The 24,648-nt window shown below is 42.7% G+C and overlaps 2 protein-coding genes across 2 annotated transcripts in view; both read left to right on the forward strand.

Annotated features, from left to right (window-relative positions):
- Positions 1-2,851, forward strand: part of ARHGAP29 (Rho GTPase activating protein 29) — a 78,951-nt gene extending 76,100 nt beyond the window's left edge. Inside the window, exons 23-24 of the mRNA XM_015413364.1 lie at positions 52-162; positions 1,959-2,851. Of these exons, the coding sequence (XP_015268850.1) occupies positions 52-162; positions 1,959-2,848 (1,001 nt within the window). The 3' untranslated portion in view covers positions 2,849-2,851. The remainder of the gene's footprint in view (positions 1-51; positions 163-1,958) is intronic.
- A 14,790-nt stretch (positions 2,852-17,641) lies between these two features.
- The window catches only part of ABCA4 (ATP binding cassette subfamily A member 4), a 175,784-nt gene continuing 168,777 nt past the window's right edge, over positions 17,642-24,648 (forward strand). The window contains exon 1 of the mRNA XM_015413325.1: positions 17,642-17,878. Within this exon, the coding sequence (XP_015268811.1) occupies positions 17,642-17,878 (237 nt within the window). The remainder of the gene's footprint in view (positions 17,879-24,648) is intronic.

Genomic DNA, 24,648 nt, shown 5'->3' on the forward strand with positions numbered 1-24,648 from the left:
CTGCTGAGATCCAACATCTTACACTGTGGGCTTCTTTCTTTGCTTTTCTAGATTGGAATTCACAGCTTGGAGCTAAACATGGTCTTGGAAGGAGAAACTCTCCCTCAGAACCACCTCCTGTCTCAGTTCTGGAAAACCACACTGCATCTAAAAAAGAATCAGGTTAGTAGGGTTTTTGTTGTTGTTATATGGGGACCCCGTAGGGTTTTCAAGGCAAGAGACTTTCAGAGGTGGTTTGCCATTGCCTGCCTCTGCACAGCACCTCTGATATTCCTTGGCGGTTTTCTGTCTAAATAGTAACCAGCCTGACCCAGCTAGGCTTCCAATATCTGATGAGATCAGGCTATCCTGTGCTATCCAGGCCAGCGTATTACAGCATATACAGTTGATCTAGGTAGTTGACCAATTGCTATATAAGGAATACAAAATAAGAAAGTAATACATTTTGTTAGACTAACATCTGTTTACGTCTTCGTAAAAAAGCTAATTCTTAGCTATGTAATGGTAGCAAATATTTAGAAATGCCCAGGTTTAATCATTGTATGTAATTGTCCGGACATACTTCCTGTGCTGAAAGAAGTATTCTTATGAAACTTTCAAAAGCAATTTCTTATGAACAGAGACCTTGAGTTTCTAGCTCATTGCAAGAGTCAGTATCTCCTGTATTTTAGTGAAACAGTGTGGTCTAATTTATCTCAAGTGACAAAAATCTATAGCTAATTGTATTCATTTATGTATAGCTGATAATTGGATGCCTCTGAGAACAGTGTGACTCAAAAGCTTGTTTAAGCCTGCACTGATAAATATGTGTTAAACTCCTACTTTTCCCACAGATGTTATAGGTGGCTCAAAAGCAGAATTCACCCCGTGTGTTTGTCAGCCATGTTTTGCAAAAAAACTATTATGTGAAAGTGGTAGATTTATTATACCTGCCAGCTGCAGAGATTTGTGTTCTCTTTGTAACCTCTAAGTCTGTAAAATGCCACCTCATGCCTTCCTTTCTGAAAATAAATAGCTGTGCTTCTGAACTTTTACCATTTGAGCCAACTCTGCAAGTCCCCAGCCTGTGTTTAGACGAGTGATCATTAGAATGGAGCTGAGCAGAATCCCCCAGTGACCTGCGTTTGCTAGATATGCTGTGAAACACCATATCCCTCAGTTAAAAAAAAAACCCCAAACAAACCACCCTTTAATTTGAAAATACATGATTTCTGTTACTGGGAGGAGCAAGACAAGTATGTTCTTGTCTCACATCTTGGACTGATCTACTTTTTGTGTATGTAAAAATAATAGCCCCCCTACAGCAGCCATTCTTAAGGTATGATCTGGGGCTCATCATTAATCCCTGGTTCACTTATGTGTCCCTAGGACCATGATAAAAATAGGAGGGGGAAATTGAAGCCAGATGTTACTTAGAAAGTTCTGAAATGAGCTGCTTTTTAGTATTTTAACATTTAAACTGACAAAGGTGTTCACTTCTACTGTAATGCAAGGGTTTACACTGGAAACTTTTTGGCTAGGGTCCAGTAAGTCTATTACAGGAAGACTGCAGGAAAGTTCCTCCCTTCCTGCAGTATGTCAAAGAGGAAGAAGGTTGTATTATGATAAATGGAACCAAGTGGACAGAATTTGCTTCAGAATGGAAAGCAGTTGAGTAAGCATTCTCTTGCAAGGTTATATTTAAGCAGGACAATGAACTTGTCTGCAGGACAGCCAGGTTCAGAGTGGGTCTTAATGTGACAATTGTAGAAAATTTCTGCATCGAGCATACGGTGTCTTATTCACACAGCAGTAAAGCTGCCTTAAATGAAATCTCCTGTCTACCTGTTGAAGGTGTAGTTATCGAAAACATAATTTCATTTTCTTTATATGATAAATAATTTTCTAGCTAATATTGTTCAAAATTAACCCTTTCTGATGTCAGGCTGAGAGTCAAAAAACAATCTGTTTCTTCCTAGGTAATGCTGAGATTCCAGTTTCAAGTCAAGACAATGAACCCTCTCTCTCTGCAGCTGAGGATGGTGTTAAATCCAGTCACTTATTAAGACCTAATCGTCAAATAACCAAAGTTCAGTTACGTTCTCAGAGGACAAAGCCAGTTGTTCGCCCTGTCAGTTTACCTGTAGGTCAAATGCTTCCTCCCTGTGTTTTGAATGAGAAAAATTCCCGAAATGCAGGGCTAAGTACAGAAAAGCTTGGCAGAAGTCCTGTTATTGAAGAGGTTTCTGAGACACCATTGCTTCCAGCTGTTAATGTTGGCTGTAGACTTTCTTGTTATGACCCTCAGACTCTGAAAAAGACTTGGGACAAGCAATATAAACAATATGATATGACTCCAAGGACAGCAATGATTGTGACCAATCTACCCCAAGAAAATCGAACACAAGAGTCAGTAAACACATGTGCCTTAGCATCGTCAAGCAACATGGTTAACAATTCAGTGAATGCCATACTTCCCAATAAGCCATATACGGTACCCGTCAGAGCTGCAAGGACAACTGCAGAAGGACATACCCCAGACTCTAATCCCCTTGCTGCTTTCAGAATGCCAAGAACTTTGCAACCACCACCAGGGACATTCTATAAACCACCAGCCAACAATAAGGCCAAACAAAATGACGAGAGTTCTCCTCCTAAACTCTGTACAGAAGTTATCAAAGATGAGACTCCAAAGCTAGCAGTGAACCCTGGGCTTGTTCAGGGTTCTTTGGGCTCCTCTAGCCAGAATGTAAAGCAACAAAAAATCAATTCAGAAGCTGTTTCCCCTACAGACTTGAAGCCCACTTATCAGAGATTAAGGCCAAAGCGGATACAAGAATTGGAACAGAGGGAAGCTCACTTTGTATAGGGCAACAAAATTTATCTGGAACATTTATACAACTTTGTGGTCTTCTCAAGGTGGACTTTATTCCTTGAGGATTTCACCTTTGTGCCATATTGGAACTATTTTATATACATATGTACAGAATTTTTAAAAATATGAGATGTTTAAAAAAGCTGTGAAAAATAATGAAGTGAGTTCTTTTTAATTCAGTAGATTTTTTCCGAAAAATATATTTAAATGCATTCCCAATATAGAAGCAGCTAGCTAATAGGTGGTGCAATTGAAACACCCAGTAATCTAATTCGTTGTGTGTGGAGTTTCCCTCCTGTTTTTGGAAGCCAATTAATTCTGCTTGGGTATAGCAATGAAAGGAGCCACTTCTTCAGTATAAATGATTGGATTAGAGTGCAGGGTATGAAATAGAGCTACTTAATTTACGAATAAACCAAAGCTTGAACCATTGCTCTAAATGTCCATACTCATGGTTTCCCCTAGCCAGTGCAATTGAATATTTTTGCTTCCGAATAGGTTACATGTTGGCCAATATGGCCTTTGTGTATCATATATCATGTATGTGTGTATTATATACCTGCATGTTGATCTGTTGATGTTTTGTATTGTCACTTGAATCTTGCTTGTACAGAAAATATGTATTGAGCTTTACATGTCCAGTTACCATGTGGGTTAAATGTGCAAAAATCATGCTAGTTCAGGTGCCCTTCAGAAAGGAAGACAAACTTGTAAAAGTAGTATTGCCATCCCTACTTATTATTAAGCCAGCATTCCCTCCTCTCACTGCAAATAGCATATTTTATTGTTCGGTGCAGATGAGAGTAAGATTGTAGGTCTGAGGTATGATGAAATAGGTAACAATATCCAAAAACAGCAGTTAATAACAACATCAAATGGTTTTCCATTTTGTATTGTTTTATATTTACTGTTTGCTTTAAATATATACATTAATGTGTTAACATTTCACTGAGTCCATGTAATGTATAATGCCCTTACTGAATATAGAACCTCTTTGTTAATATGCTATGAATTAATATACTTGTGTTTACTTAAAATTACTCTGTATAAAAGGGTTTATTTTGGTTTGCACATTGCAAATGCAAAAATATTAACATTATGAGGAATTTTAAGGAGAATAGAAAATAATGGAAAACTGTTTTTAACAATTGCTTTTATATATTGTTAATTCAAAATCAAGTGTGGGATGTCAGTACAATAGCAAGCTGGGTATAAAGCCAACCACCTCTTCCCATAGGAATGTTGAAACTTCTTGCTGCTTAAAATTTCTTCTGTATTCTGTTGTCTGCAGAGAATCTGTATTTATTTGCTGAAGCCATAGCAGACAAATTGAGGTCCATTTTTTTAATCATCTGAGTGGACTTAATGCACTGAAACTATGTTGTGAATGCAAGCCCTGGACAAGGAACCTTAATGTTGGCACCATTAAAAAATTTAAGTGGGAGAAGCTGAAGTTTTCTCTTACATACTGATACAACGAGGCCTCCTACGTTAGGAAGGGGCTATTGAGATAATAGAATACCTTGATTATGCTTATTGACACAGTTGCAGTTGTGTGATGTAGCAGCTTATGGTGCCATTGTTGCAACTTGTGTAAAATAAGTGAGATATTGGATTCCATGCCCCTGTAACTGGTAAGATACATTTTCACTGATGACATGATGTTACAGTTGTGATATCAGCACACACAACACAGATGTGCCCTAAAGAGAGTATGCATGTGGCCCTGTGCATGTTCTCCACATGCAGAAGAATGAGATAGAGAATGGGTTATCCTATTTCAAACTGCAGGTGGGGAAAGTCATTTTTAGTGGGCTTGTAAAATGTCCCTCCAAACAACAATTACATTACCAGGGGCTAGGCTAAACTCTTCGCATACTGTATGTGTGCCATTTGTGGTAAATTAGTAGTATAGGAAAACTTTAAAAAAATAATATATCACTTGAAGTCTGAATTGGCACAAGCCATTCTACCATCTCAGCACTCTTACCATTTCATTCTATTGCAAATGTAGATATGGCCTTAATATCACTTCAGGGTTAACATAAAGATCCAACTAGGATCTAGCTGCTAGGTAGAATCTGTGGGTTTGCACAAAAGTTAAAAATCAGAGTTCAAAATGGAGAGCCCCTTGCCCCCAAATGAGAAAACCAGTTTTCATGTTAATTTGTTTATATGAGAACTAATCCACCTCTTCATTGTATCACAAATGTGTTAGTGTCTAATTTCTGTTCACCATATAATTTTTGAACACTGATCATAATGAAGATTGAGTGTCCTATACCTAATAAATCAAGCTTTGCTAATACTTCTGTATTCAGATTAAATTGCCAAGGTTTGCATAAATTTAGTTTGTCTTCAGGATTTACACAAAATAACATTGGTAAATTTGGTACACTGAAATTACATTCGAGCTAAATGTATACCTTTACTTTGACTTCTAAATGATGTCCATATACAGTCACCCTACTGTTTGTCATGTGTGAGCCTTCTGCACATATTCAGGGGGAGTGAGAATGCGTTCACTGGATTTAGGCCCCATGCCTTACAAACAAACCATAACCATGTAGTCTCCCTTCCTGTAATCCGAAATGTTCAAATGTCAGTGCTGTTATGAAGACAAGAGTCCAAAGATGTATAGTTTGTACTTTCCTAAGGCAATAAACCCGAGTAGGGTACATGTGTATAGGAGGGGGAGGGGTCAGCTCAATTGTGAGCAAGGAGTGGAGACAGATTCCTCCTCCTCCTCGATCCGTGTATTAGGCCTACCCGTGTGCAGGGCAATGGATGCACTTTCAGGCATAATTATAGGGAACACATTTTAACACCTTTCATAAACATTATTTCCCATAGAGATTAATCTGAAAGTAAAAGGAAGGCTACTTATTGTGCAGTGAATCAAGATGAAGTATGTTGTGCTAGCATTACATTACCGAAGAGCAAACAAGCAAGGAGAAGGTTGCCAACAAAATTATTAGCTAAAAATACAAAAGCAACCTTGAAGAATGTAAACAGAATCTATCTGCTTGAGATAGGTGGCTATCTCAAGCTTGTTACTAGGAATGCTGGTGCTGCCGTGCATTTGTGAATTCTTGGAATCCAGTGGAAGTCCCACAAGCCTTATGAAAACTAACAGCTTGATAAAGGGATCGATTCAAAACAGGCCTGTCGTTTATTGACATCTTCATGCTCCAAGGGACTTGTCTTTGGCTGTTGCAGAGGACTTTTTTCCCCCTGTTCTTTCAGCCTAAAAGGATTGTTTTGGTCCCTTTAAGATTGTATTTCACCAGGGTTTATTTCCTGCTTGAATTTTGTATGTTTTTTTTAAATGTAACAACGCACTTTGTAGTTTGCAGGATAGTTTATAAATTATCGCTATAAATATTTTTGTAAAAAACATTCTGCTTACATTCTTCAAGGTTGCTTTTGTATTTTTTGCATTACATTACCTTCAGAAATTATTTGTGTACCTCAAAGGTATCATGGGACATTTTGTACTACCTTATATCTTGCACTTCGAAAGGTGTTTCATTATGAGGGAACATGTTCTATGGCACCACCACTTTAGTAAAAACTAAAACTGCTCATATTCTGATTACGAAAGGGAAAAGTCATGGTTGCAACACTGGATAAGTCCTTTGGTATATTCAGACTCATTTCTGCTTTATTTACATTTAAATCAGTATTAATTCATTTAAATCAGTATTTATTCAAGTCATTTAAATTGGTATTAATTCAAGTCATTTCCCCATATCTAAAAACACGTGAAGCTGCCTTATCCTGAATCAGACCAATGATTCATCTGAGTTTGTATTGTCTACTCAGACTGGCAGTGGCTCTCCAGGGTGTCAGGCAAGAGATCTTTCAAATCACCTACTGTTGGATTGTTTACCTAGGCTTCAGTCAGACGGCAGACTTGCCGTGGTCTAGCCACGCCTCTAATTTTTCTGGTGTTATTTGTTCTTGAGAGTTTTGACCAAACACGCCAGTCTTATCCTGCCTCACCATGAGCTCACCCCGTGGGCAACTGTTCAGATTACTGCTGCATGGTAGCAGAGTGGGTGTTTGGGTGGCATCCTTTTTAAAAAAAAATGTTTTCTGGGCATGCACAGAAGCACTTATTTGAAGTGCCGCTCCTTTTTGGCAGCTCCATAAGAACATAAGAGAAGCCAATGTTGGATCAGGCCAACGGCCCATCCAGTCCAACACTCTGTCACACAGTGGCCAAAAATACCAGTTGATATCAGGAGGTCCAGCAGTGGGGCCAGGACATTAGGAGCCCTCACACTATTGACCCCCCCCAAACACCAAAAATACAGAGCATCACTTGCCCCGGAGTCCCTATCTATACCTTGTGGCTAATAGCCACCGATGGACCTCTGCTCCATATGCTTATCTAATTCCCTCTTGAAGCTGTCCATGCTTGTAGCCACCATCACCTCCTGTGGCAGTGAATTCCATGTGTTAATCACTCTTTGGGTGAAGAAGTACTTCCTTTTATCTGTTCTAATCTGACCACTCAGCAATTTCATGGAGTGCCCACGAGTTCTTGTATTGTGAGAAAGGGAGAAAAGTACTTCTTTCTCTACCTGCTCTATCCCATGCATAATCTTATAAACCTCAATCATGTCACCCCTCAGCCATTCTGTCTCTAAGCTAAAGAGCCCCAAGTGCTTTAACCTGTTTTCATTGGGAAAATGTTCCAACCCTTTTATCATTCTACTTGCCCTTTTCTGCACTTTCCCCAATGCTATAATATCCTTTTTGAGGTGTGGTGACCAGAACTGTACACAGTACTCCAAATGAGGTCGCACCATTGATTTATACAGGGGCATTATGATACTGGCTCATTTGTTTTCAATTCCCTTCCTAATAATCCCCAACATAGTGTTGGCCTTTTTTATTGCAGTAGCACACTGTCTAGACATTTTCATTTGGTTATGTACTATGACTCCAAGATCTCTCTCTTGGTCAGTCCCTCCCAGTTTAGACCCCATCAATGTGTATTTATATTTAGGATTTTTGGCTCCAATATGCATCACTTTGCACTTGGCCACATTGAACCTCATTTGTCACTTTGACACCCATTGGCCCATCTTCGACAGATCCCTTTGGAGTGCCTCCCTGGTCTTCACCACCCTGAACAACTTCATGTCACCTGAAAATTTAGTCACTTCACTGCTTACTCCCAACTCCAAATAATTAATAAACAAGTTAAAAAGCATCGGACCGAGTACTGATCTCTGTGTTACCCCACTGCTTACCATCCTCCACTGAGAAAATTGCCATTTATACTCAGTCTCTGTTTCCTATTAATTAGCCAGTTTTTGATCCACAAGAGGACTTGTCCTTTTATCCCGTGACTATTGAGCTTACTTAGGAGCCTTTGATGAGGAACTTTATCAAAAGCTTTCTGGAAGTCAAGGTAAACCGTATCGGATCCCCCTTGTCCACATGTTTGTTCACCCCCTCAAAGAACACTAACAGATTAGTAAGACAATATCTTCCCTTACAGAACCCATGCTGAGTCTGCCTCAATAGTTTTTGTTCATCAATGTGCTTACTAACCCTTTCCTTAATAACAGTTTCCACCAATTTACCCGGTATCGACATCAGACTGACTGGCCTGTAATTTCCCAGATCTCCTCTGGAACCCTTTTTAAAGATGGGAGTGACATTAGCCACCTTCCAGTCTTCCACAATCCTTCCACCAAGCACCACCTAGTACTATGATCATTGATTCCTATACAGCTGTATTTCTCTGCCATAAATCACTCCCTTTTTCTGCTTGACCTTACTCCCTCCCCCACTCATTTCATAGGGAAGTTTTCCCTTTTTCTCTTCCGACAGAGCTTCCCAGCCAGAGCAATATTATGAAGTGGTTTGGAGTAAAGTTCCAGGGGTGAAATAGGGACTATTTCCACCGCTGTCCCACCCCAGCCTAAATAGGGACTATTTCCACTGTTGTCCCACACCAAGAAATGGCAGAAAGGGGCTTTTTTTCCCTTGAATTTGTCAATCAAAAACTACCCCCCGTGGCTCCCAATCCCAGCAAAAGTTGAGGCACATAAATGCACAAGTGGTGCCTCAGGACCCTGCGACAGAGATCCACTTATGTGCATATCACTAACTGATTTTTTTAAATGGTACGAAGACTGAAGTGTGTCATCAGACTTCCCAAATGTCTTGAGATCTCAAGGGGAGAGTTCAGACACCAGGTAATGCATGGGTGAAACCAGTTGAATCCGTAAAGCTCGGACTTTCTCCAGTGTCAGGAAAGTCGGTGGTGAGAACGGGAGGCCAATGACTGCTGAATGGGATGGGGACAAGGGTGTTTGAATGAGCATTTTAAATCCAGAAGGAAGAAGCAACAACATCGGATCAAACAGCTCATCTGATCACAGCCCTAGAGATACCAGGGACTAGGACCTTCTGCATGCTAAGCCGATGCTCTTCCACTGAGCCACAGCCCGTCCCCTACGAAAGAAGCCCATTCTCTTCATACCATCACAGTCCAACTGCTCATCCACAATCTATTGGTAGGTGCACAAAAATCCAGTGGGATGAAAGACAAGAAAATTAACAATGGACTTTGTCTAAAGGGAAGCACTGCTGTCCTGCCTCTGTTGAGCCCAGGGGAAAGGGGGGGGCACTGATATGGGTTCTGAAGCAGAGTGTTTGCCACCTACTTGTCCTCCTGCATGTTTTGTCTTGTTACTGCATGTATAGATTCTTTTGCTATTCTCTGTTCTTTGTATAAACCTTTTCTATCTTATCCTCCAAAATCAGGTAATCTTAAAATTGACTTCCCAGTCTCCATGGCCTCCATCTGTAACAGGGCTCTGGGTTCTTCAAGCTTTTGCTGCGGCCATTGGCCTAAATCTAGATAGCTGTCAAAGAAGCAAAGATGTTATCATAATTGACCTGCAGTTTTAATGTTGCCACAAGCCTGCTGGCTGCAAAGGAGCATGGTAGCAATTTGCATTCATATCCCATGTGCGATCCTGCTGCCTTGATAAGCCGTAGCTGTCAGATTTGCATGTCATTACGTTCTGCGTACTTACACTAACTCACCAAGGACCTCTGAGGCTTTGGAACAATACTGGCTTCCATAGCTGCTGACCTAATTAGTCATGATGACCTCTGTGTGTGTGTGTGTTTTATAGAGAGCTCCAGAATCTAGAGACCTGAATTGTTCTGTTTCAAACACTTTACAAATCTTTTCAAATCTTGTGAGAAATACAAACTTTTCTCAACCTGCAGGCTGTACAGTACTTTTAACGCAATGAGACTTAAATGGTGAAAACAGAGCTGCCCCACATCAAGCTGGGGATTAAAGCAATCTCCTTACGACTCAGCTGTGTTATTCTGTAAGTGCTCACTGTTCCTGAGATGCACTCCCCTACAGTCATACTGGACTTCCTTTCCAACGTCCTTCCAAGTCTCACAGCAGTGTAATGCCTTTGATGGAGATCTCAAGCCAAGTGAGGTAAGTTTAGCATGTTCCTACTTCTGTTCTTAACTTGTGTGTGTGTAAAATTCCCAGTTCTAAGAATTCTGTGGTTCTTGTAATCTGGCAAATGCTGAAAAGGCTATATGTGAATACTAACTTCATCTAGTAGTAAAAATATGTATAATTTAAATATGTTTATACAAATACAATTTCAGTATTTTATGTATTTGTAAAACAGGAGTACTGTTGTCTGAACAAATACTGCAAGGATCAAATCGGGGGGGGGGATCTGTATAAGTTATTTTGTTGAGGTGGTGTGGGGGGGATGATTTTTAATTCCAAACCCAGACAGTAGATTCTAATCCTCTATATTGGGCTATAGTTGCATGAGAATACATAAAAGTATACTCGGTTCAGGTACAATTGAGCCCTGTAATAATATCCATACAATGGAAATGGGGCTTCTTAGCCCTGTGAACATGATATGAATGAAGGGGTGTGAAACGTCGTTTCTTAGACCTCATATTACACATGTGTGTGACCTGTCCAACTAGGCCCTATCCCCTTACCTGTGCTATTCTTAGCAGAGTTACACCCTTCTATGCACATTGATTTTAATGGACTTAGAAGGGTATAACTCTGCTGAGGACTACCCTGCAACTTACTTAGGGGAACAAGTCTCAAGAACGTCTATTCATCCAGTGGGGGTTCTGTCTCTTACCCTTGAAAAAATAGATCCATAAACCAGATCACACACTTTTTGAGTGAAAGGGGTTCAGACATGGCTTGCTTTCTGGCACGATGGAGGATACTGTCTGAGACGTCTGTAGACCATCTGAGTGCATGGAAGTCATTTGCAATTCTGATTTGTATCTGTAAAGTTCAGGTTTATTGTGCTATGAGTGTTCCATAAGTACGGTATTCTCTATGAATTCCTGTCACAGGAAAAGAGAGCGGGTCTGTAAATGCCATCTATGGCTCCCTCAACTCTATTAAAGGTTTTGTGTCGCAGCTGAGTAGTTCAAGATGAAAAGTTAGCAGCAGCATGTGCCATATTAATAATGGTGGAATGAGCTGCCACTATCAACATTCCTTTCTCTTTACTCTCATAAAACCAGAAAAGCACTCATATTGGCCTCTTGCTGTTCTTCTCTTTGTTACTGAAAAGTCTCACTGCACCAATCCTATTGCAGCTCAACACCCTCTGAACTACCCTTTAGCCAAATATGCCAGTCCTGGCTGTTGCAAGCAATTGAAAAGAGTTGCACAGCCTTCCTGCGCCAAAGAGGAACACAAGCAGTGTGATGTACATACTTCCTCAGGCCCCCTCAGACAACTGCCTGCCACCAAGCTGCGTTGCAGGAACAGCTGAATGCAATCTCTCTTAAATTACAGAAAGAAAGCTCTAGATGAGCAGCTATGGTAATCCATTGCAGCAAAAATAAACAGGGGTCTTGTGGCACACTGGAGATTAGCATAAGCCTATAAGTAGCAGAGCCCACCTTTAGGGATGAGGAGCAGATCCTTACTATGCAGTGATTTCAAATTTGAGGGGGGAAACCAGTAGGGTCAACGAGTCATAAAAAACGAGAAGCGCATGGTGAAATGTAAAGAGTGAAAATCTAATCAGAAAAAAAATGCAGAAACCACCCGCTAGTTATGCTATCCTAGTGAACACCGGAAATTGGTAGAGTGTCACTGATTTTATCACAGTTATGATGAGATGAAAAATTCCCAAGTTCTAGTTAACTCACAGGAGTGGGGAGGAAATCTCCAGGTTCCTGTTTATTACTATACACTGTAGGTACTGCCTCAGCTGGCCCATTGTGATTTTACTCAGAGCTGCCCTTGAATGCAGCATCTCTTCTCAAGCCCATGACTATGCCCCAAAGGAAATTTCCCCCTTTCTTGAGAGCACTGATCAGTAACATAGCTATGTGCCACTGCACTTCCTGTCAGAAGACCAAAGAACCCAAATCCAAATCAGCTGTGATCTTAATTGGTGCAGTTCTAGACCCTTCCATTTTCTGAGCTCCCCTGCCCTATCCATTACAAATGGAATCTGTAATTTCTTTCCAGAACGTTCCACCAAAGCTGGTGATGTACAACTCTCTGACTCATGGCCCCATCCTATGTATGTTACTACAGGTGCTGTCCTTTCACTGAGGAGCCTAATTTGACATTCCAAGTTGATTCATGTCGTCAGGAACACAAGCACTGTGCTTGATTGGAAGCATGTCCAGCTATTTTTCTTTTTTTGCATATGCAAAGCATAAAACATTGTGGAATGCTAGAAAACGGGTAACACGTTAGTATGTGTCCTACCATTTCATTTAGGAAGTTGGAAACCTTCCTACAACTTCAGCAGCTCTTTCACAGGTGGAAGAGCTGCTGAAGTTGAAAGAAGGCTCTTTCGGTAAGCTGGAGAAAGGTTTCCAGTTTTGCTCAGGAGGAGTAAAAGGATACTGGCCATTGCAGGAGATGGCTGAGACAGAGTTAGAAGCTTTCTTCTGAACACATCAATTTTATGTGTAGATTTTGACAGGACTAGTACCCCGCTGTCTGTCTGTTGAAGCGGTACGTATTCTGCTTTTTTCAGTGACCTGCTGCAGATAACACACATTCTTTATATGCCCAATGAGATACGGGCCTACAATCTCATCGAGGAATATTTCTTAAACCGTTCTACCGTTCAAAGCCATGTTTGGAAGAGTTCCGTCGTCTTACCTCTAGCAGGGGCTACTTGGTTCACCTCTTCCACTTAGGAGTTACTTCTTTGCACTTATGACAGAACTGGAACCACTGTGCAAATAAGTGGGACCATTTCTGTATAAGCTTAGGTTGCTTCCCCACAGTGCCCCCCCCCACAACTGCAGCAGTTCAGCATGTGGGGGGCTTCCACATGGCATTCTTATGTGGCCATGCACCTTCCAGGTTTTTCCCAGGTTTGGTGCACATTTTCTCAACCTGCTTTGGTACCTACTCAACATCAGTTTGAGAAAAGTGTGGATGGGAAGGTGTGGGCTTCTGCACTTTTTTCACTCACATCCAGTGACATTTTCCCTCACACCCACTGCCCCACCCCACTCTGCTATGTTTTTTGCCAGCTATTTTTAAAATAGATATATAATTGTAGTAAGTTATCATTATAGTATAGTTTGTAAGTCAACATGTTCCTGTCTTCATAATTTTAACCTGAGCATAGTTTCTGATCACACTAACGTGTGGTAGAATTTTGAGAAGTGGTTAGATTTATTCAGGTACAATGCTTTGCTAGGTTCCAAATTTAATATCCTTAAAAACATAACAATATCTTGTTGTTGTTCAGTCGCACAGTCGAGTCCGACTCTTCGCGACCCCATGGACTAGATCCCGCCAGGCCCTCCTGTCTTCCGCTGTCCTCTGAAGTTTGCTCAGTTTCATGTTCGTTGCATCGATGACACTGTCCAACCATCTCATCCTTTGCCGTCCCCGTCTTCTTTGACCTTCAATCTTTCCCAGCATCAGGGTCTTCTCCAGTGAGTGCTCCCTTCTCATTTGGTGGCCAAAGTATTTGAGCTTCATTTTTATTATCTGGCCTTCCAGGGAACAGTCAGGGTTGATTTCTTTTAGGATTGACTGATTTGATCTTCTTGCAGTCCAAGGGACTCTCAAGAGTCTTCTCCAGCACCCTAGTTCAAAAGAATCTATTCTTCGGCGCTCGGCCTTCCTTATAGTCCAACTCTCGCAGCCATACATGACTACTGGGAATACCATTGCTTGGACCATGCGTATTTTTGTTGGCAGGGTGATGTCTCTACTTTTTATCATGCGTTTAGGTTCGCCGCTTTCCTCCCAAGGAGCAGGAGTCTTTTAATTTCATGGCTGCAGTCACAGTCTGCGGTGATTTGGGATCCCAGGAACGTGAAGTCTGTCACTACTTCCACGACTTCCCCTTCTATTTGCCAAGGAGTGATGGGACCGGATGCCATGATCTTAGTTTTTTTGATGTTGAGCTTCAAGCCCACTTTTGCGCTCTCCTCTTTTTCCCTGATTAAGAGGCTCTTTAGGTCCTCTTCACTTTCTGCCATTAGAGTGGTATCGTCTGCATATCTGAGGTTGTTGATCTTTTCCCCAGCAATCTTAATTCCCGCTTGTGATTCATCCAGGCCAGCATTTCGCATGATGTACTCTGCATATATATTAAATAAGCAATGTGACAATATACATCCTTGTCGTACTCCTTTTCCTATGCTAAACCAATCAGTTGTTCCATATCCGGTTCTAACTGTTGCTTCTTGACCCTTATACAGGTTTCTCAAGAGACATGTGAGGTGGTCTGGTACTCCCATCTCTTTAAGGATCTGCCATAGTTTGTTGTGATCCACACAGTCAAAGGCTTTAGCATAGTCAATGAAGCAGAAGTAGATGTTTTTCTGGTACTCTCTCGCGGTGATATCTATCTACTGCAGTAGAAATAGCCAAGTTCCTGAATTCAGGTTCCAGCTGTCCATTATTTTTGTTTATATCTCCATTAATTTTTAAAAAGTCTATGCCCTGCTGAATTTAGAAATCCCGCACACTTAACTTAGAATACAAGTAGGTCAGTCGCAGCCTACGTAGATGGTAACACCAACAAGCCAATCATCTTCCAAATGGGATTTACAATTTAATTAGGAAAGATCTTTGTCCAATCTAATCCAGAAGTCAGATGTGGCTACAGTGTTTACAGAGAAGGAGCACTGTTTTAATGTCTCCTTGTATAAATTATTTAATTATATTTTAATTTGGTTAGATTGGCAGGCTTTCAGGTGCTTTCTGTGTGGGTTCAATGCAATGGAGCAACAAAGTTTGATTGTGTGTTCCTGCCCAGGGTAGCACAGCCCACCGCAGCCCCCCCCCCCACCGATTGGTTCTGTGAGCTGCCTTGGCTGGCCCAAGTGGTAGCAAGGAGAGGGGGTGCCCAACCCAGCCTGGGAGGTGGCTTGGGAGTGAGCAGAGAAAGTGGCAGTGAGGCTGTTCACAAGTTGCCGGTGGAGGAGGAGGAGGCAGCAGCAGCAGCAACAGAAGGCAGAGGACAGTCTTGGGCCATCAGAGGAACTTGATTGGTCCAGTGCCCCACCAGCACAGCTGGCTCTGAAGGAAGCACCCTCCATGGCTCCTCCAGCAGCGGGGGTCTGGTGCCAGCTGCCCACCTGCCCATCTGCCTGCCTGCTGCTGCTCTTCCTCCATGCATGCAGAAACAGGGGAAATGCCTCCTGGTTAACCATCTTACTATACAGGGCAACATGCAAGAGCCTGCTGCTCTTTGTTCAAAATTCCTCCATATTAGGAGACCCTGTGACTCTTTCATCTTTCAATTTTTTTCACAGTGGCTGACAACACAGCAGTAAATCCCATAGTATACACCAATATGGAAAAGGGGGCTTCACAGCTGCTTGTCAGTTGCAGAAAAAGTCTCATCAGTTTCAACAGTTAGTTTCCCCCATTTGTCTAGGTTCTTCTCTGTTCCCTTTCATTCAACAAACTGAGGCTAAAATGCATGCAAAAACCTGAACTGTGAGGATTTAAATCGAAGGTGCTTGCTGGATGCTACTGTGCAGCTGTGATGGGACAACTGCGATTTCTTTTTAAAAAAACAACACCAAAACTTTTGGCCTCCACCCCCCCATATGTCACAAGTGATGTTCCCACCCCATTAAGAAAAACTGCAGGTTTTGGTTGCAGCTGAAGAATAAATACACAGAAATACACCAGAGAAAAAAGAATGGTGCATACAGCAGGCATGCAAATCCAAAGTCAAGTTTAAAGGCTTGCCTGCTCTGTTTCTCCACAGTAAGCTGTGTGTGCATAAAGGGCCAAATACACCTTGTCCTGCAGAAATGTGGAGAGCCTCAACAGCTAAAACTATATCTCCTGTTCAGCTATTAAAGGCAACTTTATTTGCACCTGCCTATATTACACTCTCCTGCTTTGGAGTAAGTATGCATCATTTCCCATTACAGGACAGATGAATTTTCCAATATCTCTGTTTTAAAAACTTTCAAAAACCTGTATTTTTTCTCTTTAAAATTAACAAAACTGGACAGAGGTTGCCCTGACCTGGACAGTACAGGCAAGCCCGATCTCATCAGATCTTAGGAGCTAAGCAAGGATGATGCTGGCAGATATTTGAAACCAAAAGAACCGGGAATTGGCTATTAGCTGTGAGGCATCCGTGAGTTATTTTGCAGACAAAATCTTGTCACTCCGCCAGGATCTGCTGGCCACAGTTGAAACAGTAAGTGAGCTGGATGCCCCTTCACTGTCTTCTGGTCCAATCTTGGATCAATTCAGCCAACTCTTTCAGGAGGGCGTCGACAGAATCCTGGCATCTGTGAAGCCTGCCACTTGCCTTCTTGACCCGTGTCTGTACTGGCTAGTTAAGGCCAGCAGGGACAGAATTCGGGCTCCCCTGCAGGAGAAGAGCACAAAAGTTGGCTTGAAACTCAACATCAAAAAAAATCAAAAAAGGGATCATGGCATCCAGCCCCATCACTTCTTGGCAAACAGAAGGAGATGTCATGGAAGCAGTGACAGAATTCATGTTCCTGGGATCTGCAGCCATGAAATTAAAAGACGCCTGCTCCTTGGGAGGAAAGCTATGGCAAACCTAGACAGCATAATAAAAAGCAGACCTTGCCAACAAAAGTCTGTATGGTCAAAGCAATGCGAGAGTTAGACCATAAGGAAGGCCGAGTGCCAAAGAATAGATGCTTTTGAATTATGGTGCTGGAGAAGACTCTTGAGATCAAATCAGTCAATCCTAAAAGAAATCAACCCTGACTGTTCCCTGGAAGGCCAGATACTGAAGCTGAAGCTCAAATACTATGGCCATCAAATAAGAAGGGAGCACTCACTGGAGAAGACCCTGATGCTGGGAAAAATTGAAAGTAAAAGAAGAAGGGGACGGCAAAGGATAAGATTGTTAGAAAGTGTTATCAATGCAACAAACATGAAATGAAGCAAACTCCAGAGGATGACAGAAGACAGGAGGGCCTGGTGTGATCTGGTCCATGGGGTCGCGAAGAGTCGGACTCGACTGTGCAACTGAACAACAACTGGGGGAGATGATTAACTCATCCCTGACTTCAGGGACCTTCCCAGGGTTTTTAAAGGAGGCAGTGGTGAGACGACTCTTGAAAAAAACATCACTGGACCCTTTGGTCCTAGCCAACTACCACCCACTGTCAAATCTTCTGTTCCTGGGTAAATTAGCTGAGAGAGCAGTGGCGGAACAGCTCCAGGTTTTTCTGGATGACACCTCTATCCTGGACCCATTCCAGTCCGGTTTCCGCCCTGGCTATGGGACGGAGATGGCAATGATTGCCCTCACGGGTACCCTCTGGAGGCACCTGGATCGATGTGGGTCAGCGCTGCAGTTGCTGCTTGACCTGACAGTAGCGTTTTACATAGTTGATTATGACCTGATGGCCAACTGCCTCGCCAAGACAGGGATTAGTGGGACAGTGTTTCTGTGGCAGGTCTCCTTTCTCCATGGCTGGGGACAGAGAGGGACACTTGGGGAGAGGGTGTCTCCACATTACCCTTTGGTATATGGTGTCCCCCAGGGGGCAATCTTCTCCCCAATGTTGTTTAACATCTATATGCACGTCTTGCCCAGTTAATCCAGGGGGTTGGGCTGGGTTGTCACCATTATGCTGATGACACCCAGCTGTATCTGTTGATGGACAGACGGACTCCACCCCAGATATTTTGGCCAAGGCTTTGGAGGCTGTGGCTGGTTGGTTACAGCAGAGCTGGCTGAAACTAAATGCATCGAAGACAGAGGTCCTGCATCTATGACATGGGGGTGTGGGTTCGGGAATCCAACTCGCAACCCATGGCAGGGCAGTTTTAGTGTCTGCACCAGCAGTAAGGATTTTAGGGGTGACTCTGGATGCCTCCTTTTTAGTAGAGGCACAGGTCACAACTACTGCCTGATTGGCCTTTTATCTTCTTCAGTTGGTCAGGCAGTTGGTTCCTTGTTTGTCCCCCTGTGACTTGGCTACGGTGATCCATGCAATGGTCACCTCCAGACTGGATTACTGCAATTCACTTTATGCAGGGCTGCCCTTGAATCTGCCTCGGAAACTTCAGCTGGTGAAAAATGCAGAAGCACACCTTCTGTCTGGGACATCGGTGTGGGCACCCATACAGCCAGTGCTTTGCCAGCTGCATTGGCTGCCAATTGTATACTGGGTTCCGTTCAAGGTTATGGTATTAACCTTTAAAACCCTTTGCATTCAGGGGCCAACATATCTACGGGACTGTCTCTCCCAATATGTTCCCCAAAGAGCCTTACACTCGGCCAAACAACACCTACTGGTAATCCCCAGCCCAAGGGACATCCGCCTAACCTCAACCAGAGACAGAGCTTTTTTGGCTCTGGCTCCGGCCTGGTGGAACACACTCCCAGTTGAGATCAAGGCCCTGTGGGATTTATTACCATTCCACAGGGTCTGTAAAATGTTTCACCAGGCTTCTGGCTGAGGCGGTGGGTGTCTCATTACATCTGACCTCCCCTGCTCCAACCAGCCCCTTTCCCAACCAGCCAGGCTAATTATGATACCAGCTTGTATTATTAGAAGGGGGCTGGGCTCAATCATGATCTCGATGGCCCATTCTGTAGTTGCACACAGTTATATCCCTACGGTCGACAAGTTACCATCTCACCATCAGGGAGTTTAAATTGGGGTTCTAATTTTTAACTTAAATTATATTGAATTGTTTTTATATGTCTTGCTGTTGTACCATAACCCGCCCTGAGCCTGCTTGCGGGTAAGGGTAGGTTAAAAATTGCACAAATGAAAAATAAATAAATGTAAATCTATTAAAGCGTTTAAAAAACAAAGTAAAATCCAAGAATATCAAGCAATACTGCAATTAAGTTGCTATGACTTCATCTATGTTAGCTTTTCCAGTGCATAAGAAATCCTGGCTCTTTCTTCTCTTGCACGTCTTTCAATTTTTATAAAGTCACACTTACCAGACACATAAGTACTTGTGCTCGTACAGGAATAGCTGAGTCCAATTATTTCATGGCATTTCCTGTTCCATGAATATCAGTTTCGTAAAGAGAACAAGAGCTGATATTTACAGGCAAACAGGAAAAATCTTATAACGTAACTTTAAATGCAACTCAAAAGAGCTTTGACCTCCTAGGTCATAAATATTTTATGATTACTCCGCTTCTTTGTCTACAATGAACATTTTCTCTGGGGGTAGACGCAAGGACATGACTCTTTCCCTTCAGGCAGCAGCTCTCCCTTCAGCTCTTCCAGTGGCCTCTGTAGATGGGTCCACAACTGCAGGTCTCAGTGCCAGAAAGAAGCAGGTGGTGCTTTTCACAACATAAGAACAAACAATGGGGTTTCATATCAAGCTGTTGTTGAAGGCCCAGCTAAAGAAGTCAGTTGAAAAGTTGCCAGCTCTGTGCACAAGTCCTTTCCCATCCACCTGTGAGATCTGTATTCTGTCGTTCTTCCAAAGGGTTCATTCTCTCTTTCTTTGCTTTATCCTCACAACAGCTCTGTAAGGTCGATGAGGTGGAGAGAGAGTGACAAACACAGGCCTACAGAGTTTCTTGACTTGGTGTACATTTAAACACAGGCCTCCCCAGGGCAGAAACCTGGCAGGTGCAAGGGGGAAAGCACAGGGAAAGCCCCCGAGTGGAAGCTTTGTTGCCTTCAAATGCCTTTGCAGCAGCAATGAGATCAAAATGGGAAATAGCCCCCCATGTGGAAGCAGTCTGGTTTAGAACTGAAACAGATGTGACAACAGTCACAGAAATCTATCTGTCTGTAGAAGTGAAATTGTGCACAGATATCACAGGACAGAGGTTAAAGGGTTAAGTTCCCTCTCCCCTTCCTGTACAGTATCGGTCTGAAACACAGCTACAAACATGTGCAGTTTACCCTGGCCATATCTGTCTTGGTCCATAGTCTTTTGCAGCAGAATCAACAGAGAGTCTCATGACTGTTCTAAGACAGATTTATGCTGGTATCAGTTTTAACCAGTGCACGTATATTTGTCCTTAGGATGCTGCGAAACTCTCTGTAACTTTAACGCAAGTGGACAGTTCAATAACAATATAACATAACTTTGTTTTCCCAAGGGCTGTGAGGTTTCTGACTCCCACCTCTTTGCAGGAATCACATTGGGGTCAAACTGCACCCCCCAAAAATCTTTGGACCACCTCAAATCACATATCATCACCCTCCAGACACTGCCTCCTGCAAGAAGGCTTACAGTAGTGCTGGGTCCAAACACTGGTTTTGGCTCTATGAGCTTCTATTTGGGTCACCACCAAGAAGTCTGTATTGCAAAGAAGATTTGAATAAGGAACTGGAATGGCTGCATGTCCTCTGCACCCCAAAATAAAGTTTGGACCACTACACACCATACCCCTCCCCCACATTCAGGGGACTCTGCCCTTTGAGAGGACATATGCTGTTTCCTGATCCTGGGAACACCTTTGGAGCAGCTGGCACAAGAACTGGGCTTTGGACTAGGAAACAGTGTATGTCCTCTCAGAGGGCAGAGTCTCCCGAATGTGGTGGTGTCTGATTTGTCGTGGTCCAGAGCTTTGAAATGATCCTCCATTTTTGTGGTTGGATTCATAAATAAGCCACAAGTAAGGAACTATGAACCAACTTCAGCCTTCTCTGAGAAGGTAAAAGGTAAAGGCTTTCCTTGCTCAAAAGCTAGTCAAATCTGACTCTAGGGGGCAGTGCTCATCTCCATTTCCAAGCCAAAAAGCCAGCACTGTCCAAAGATGTCTCTGTGGTCATGCGGCTGGCATGACTAGACGCCAAGGCGCATAGAATGCTGTTACCTTCCCACCGAAGCGGTACCTATTTATCTACTTGCAGTTTCTTGCTTTCGAACTGCTAGGTTGGCAGGAGCTGGGACCAGAGATGGGAGCTCACTCCGTCATGCGGCACTCAGGTCTCGAACTGCAGAACTTCCAGTCTGCAGTTCAGCATCTTAACCACTGAGCCACTGCAGCAGACACTGCTAATTCACAGGAGCCAATTTTTGCACAGCCAGGTGCCTGGCATCCTCCCAGCCCTGCTACAGGATAAATACCTTCCTGACCACCCGCAAAAAATAAATACCCACGGTAGATTTCTACAGCTGCTTAAAGCAGTTGTATAGTGGTAACTGTAGTCAAGTTCCACACAATAAAAAGAGAACATCTGTAAAGTGAGAAGCAACAGGAAGTGTTACAAGGGACATTGCATCTCCCCCTGTCTGTCCCCACCCATAATACTAGACATGGAAGTCACCCAATGGAGGCATTTGGTACTAGAATCAAGTCTCTCAAAGCCCTTTGTCACACATTAAATAATCAATGTATGGAATTCACTGCTGCCTGATGTGGTGATCATTACCACCTAAGGCCTGGCATAAATGTGAAGCTGGGATGGTAAAAGAACTCACTCATGGGATTTTGTGCTCGCACACCTACCTTCTTGTTTAATCTGGGCTGCTACCTTGTCCAAAGCCATTGTGCTTAATTAGCATGCTAGAGCAACACCTCCCAGGCTATAGACCCCCGGGGTACTGACTGAGCATGCATAGCTCTTTTGCATAGGTAGCAGCCTGTGTGAGGGCAAAGTCTCCTGTGTGCATTCTTTTGCTTTGCAGACCTCTTGTTTAATTTGGCTCCCAGAGAGTTTTTTTTTTTTTAAATAGGCAATTATGTGAAGGAACCGTATACTAACAATGATAAACTATAACAGATAAATAGAAATGCCATGTAAAAGGATGGTATACCCTGGAACACCAGATACTGATAGTGATAACGAATAACAGAGGAAGGCCAATATCTTCCTGCCGCACTTATCAATTACCAGGGCCGTTTCCACATAGGTGATCCCAGAGGGAGCAAAACACATGTGGAAAAGGGGGGGGGGATAACCCAAAGCAACAGGGACAAACGAGTGACAAAAATGAGAATGCAGAAGAGCCCTCTAGAGTTGTTTTGAAAAGCATCCACAAAGTGCCATCCTCTGCTCCATGTTTTACCATGCTCCCCTGAGACCTTTCCAAAATCTGAGTTAGCGGGATCTTTTGCACAAAGTAGCGGCCAATGTTTCCTTAGATGCTGCGTGGACAGGAAGGTGTGCATTTTTGCAGTCCCTGCCCACATGGCAACACCATTTTCCTTGCTTCATCTCCTATGGGCACCATTTCCCCCATATATACGAGCAGGCTTTTTCAGACTTAAAAACAAAATTCAAGAATTGCTAGAGTGATATAAGATTAAAATATGACAAGCTATCGCAACAATGTACTAGTTGCAGTTTTCATTTTTCCAAAAACAAAAGTAAGTGTCTAGACCATTCCCTGTGGCAGAGTTATAAGTCCTCTCTTGAAGGCCCAAACAGCCCTGGAAAGGGCCCTTCCCCCAGCCTTTTACTGAGAGAAACCAAGGCTTGAAGGTTGGTAATACTGTTGTCATTACCTAGCCGTAGCCACTGAGGTCTCAGAGGGCATTTGGTTCTTAAAGCTATAGCTAATGCTTCTATTTTTTTTTAATGGGTCCCACCCAAGTGTTTGGTTTTTTTAAAAAAATTCAGGTTCTTCTGAAAATCTGGGGCTTTTTTAGATTGATAGAACGATCTGTCCGGTCTGTTCATGGCCCCGCCTCCTGATTTAAGTATCCATAGATGGGGCCATGTTGATAATTAAATATATTGATAGGATTATAGTCTATTGCAATGTTTATTGTAGCTATCATCTTGTCTTTACTACATTATCTTCTACTTTCGTAACCTACTTTCTGCCTTAAGATGTCATGCCTTACTCTGGTTTTTTTACATTGTTTTCCTCTTGTGTAATCCTAGTTTTATTGTACTGTTTATTGGATGTCTTAGGCTGTCTCATTGAATTGTTTTCTGTATTTTGTAATCCACCTTGAGTCTTGTGAGAAACTCCTGTTTGGATGCTCTGTTGCCAGTGCAAATGCCTTGGCACTCAGAATCTTCACAGAGTGGATGCAGCCACAGAACATTTTGATATTAATGTTATTCCTAGCAAAATGCTTACAAACACAAAGACTGCAAAAACAAAGTATATAGTTTAGTTCCATCTCAGCACACAGCCAATGTACATCCTACCTGCATCGTACAACAGATTTTCTGGTTCAGGTGGACTTTGGTTAAAGCCCTCAAGGAATATCTGGTTATACATTTGTTATGTTTCTTTTCAGAACTCAGTTGTCTGTGAGAAGATAACAGCAGAAGATTTCTCTTCTACGAGTCTGGAATGCTGCCGATGCATAAGAAGAATGAGATTCCTCCGACAGGTCAGACTTCTGCTATGGAAAAATTGGATACTTAGGAAACGACAGAAGGTAAATCATTAGTGTATTTGTGCTGGTATGGAGAAATACAGTTAACATGTATAGTTCATAGCCTTTGAATTCTACACTGATATGTGATGTGTTGTTATTTAATCCATCCTGATCATGGGATACTTTTAAATTGTCCATTAGTTTTAAAAAATGTGTTCATTTTTCTGAGTGTTTTATAAACAATGGCATTAAAAACCTCCACAAGGAAGACGATTTAACACATATCACCCAAAACAAACATTGGGGGATTATCCTGTTCTGGCAAATTGACAGCAAAGTTCAAGGACCACAGGCATACAGACAGGCAACAAACAAGCAGGGTAGGATCTGAATGTGAAGGCAGGAGTAGGAACTGAAGCTGGAGACTAAAAATCTCAATAAGTGGCTGGCAGGCAGGCAGGCCAAAAGGCCCTAGAAGGCTGGAATTTAGCAGTCAGCTACTCTCTAGGCTAAAGCACAAGCTGGTCGAAAGGAGATGCTGAAACAGCAAAAACTGAGACCAATTCCGCAAAAGCAGTTGTTCCGCCCTCGGTCTCCCATTTTCCCCAGTTGTACTGCTCAACTTCCCACTATTTGCTGCATGCCCACATTTGGACCTGCATCTCCCCCTCATTTCCCCCGCATCTTCTTGATCCTAAGGAGATGTGGGTCAAAATGCGAATAGTGGGAAATTGAGTAGTACAACCTAGGGGAAACGGGAGACCGAGGGCGGAACAACTGCTTTTGCGGAATCAGTCAGAGGCTCAACTGCAGAATTGTATAGGAAACTGAGAGTCCCACCCTCTCCCAGTTCTGCAAGGATCTTGAGAGCTCTTACTGAATGTGGGGTGGTGGCCCTGGACTGCCAAATGTGCACTTCTTCACCTGGTTCAGGCTTCAGCTCTGGTCTTCCTCCTCCTCCTTTCCTGGGGTCTGGGGGGGGGGATGATTCTGGAGGTGCAGGAGGTGGACGAGTCCACT

Source organism: Gekko japonicus, unplaced genomic scaffold (genome assembly GCF_001447785.1).
Source record: "Gekko japonicus isolate JY-2015 unplaced genomic scaffold, Gekko_japonicus_V1.1 scaffold70, whole genome shotgun sequence".
Lineage (NCBI taxonomy): Eukaryota > Metazoa > Chordata > Lepidosauria > Squamata > Gekkonidae > Gekko > Gekko japonicus.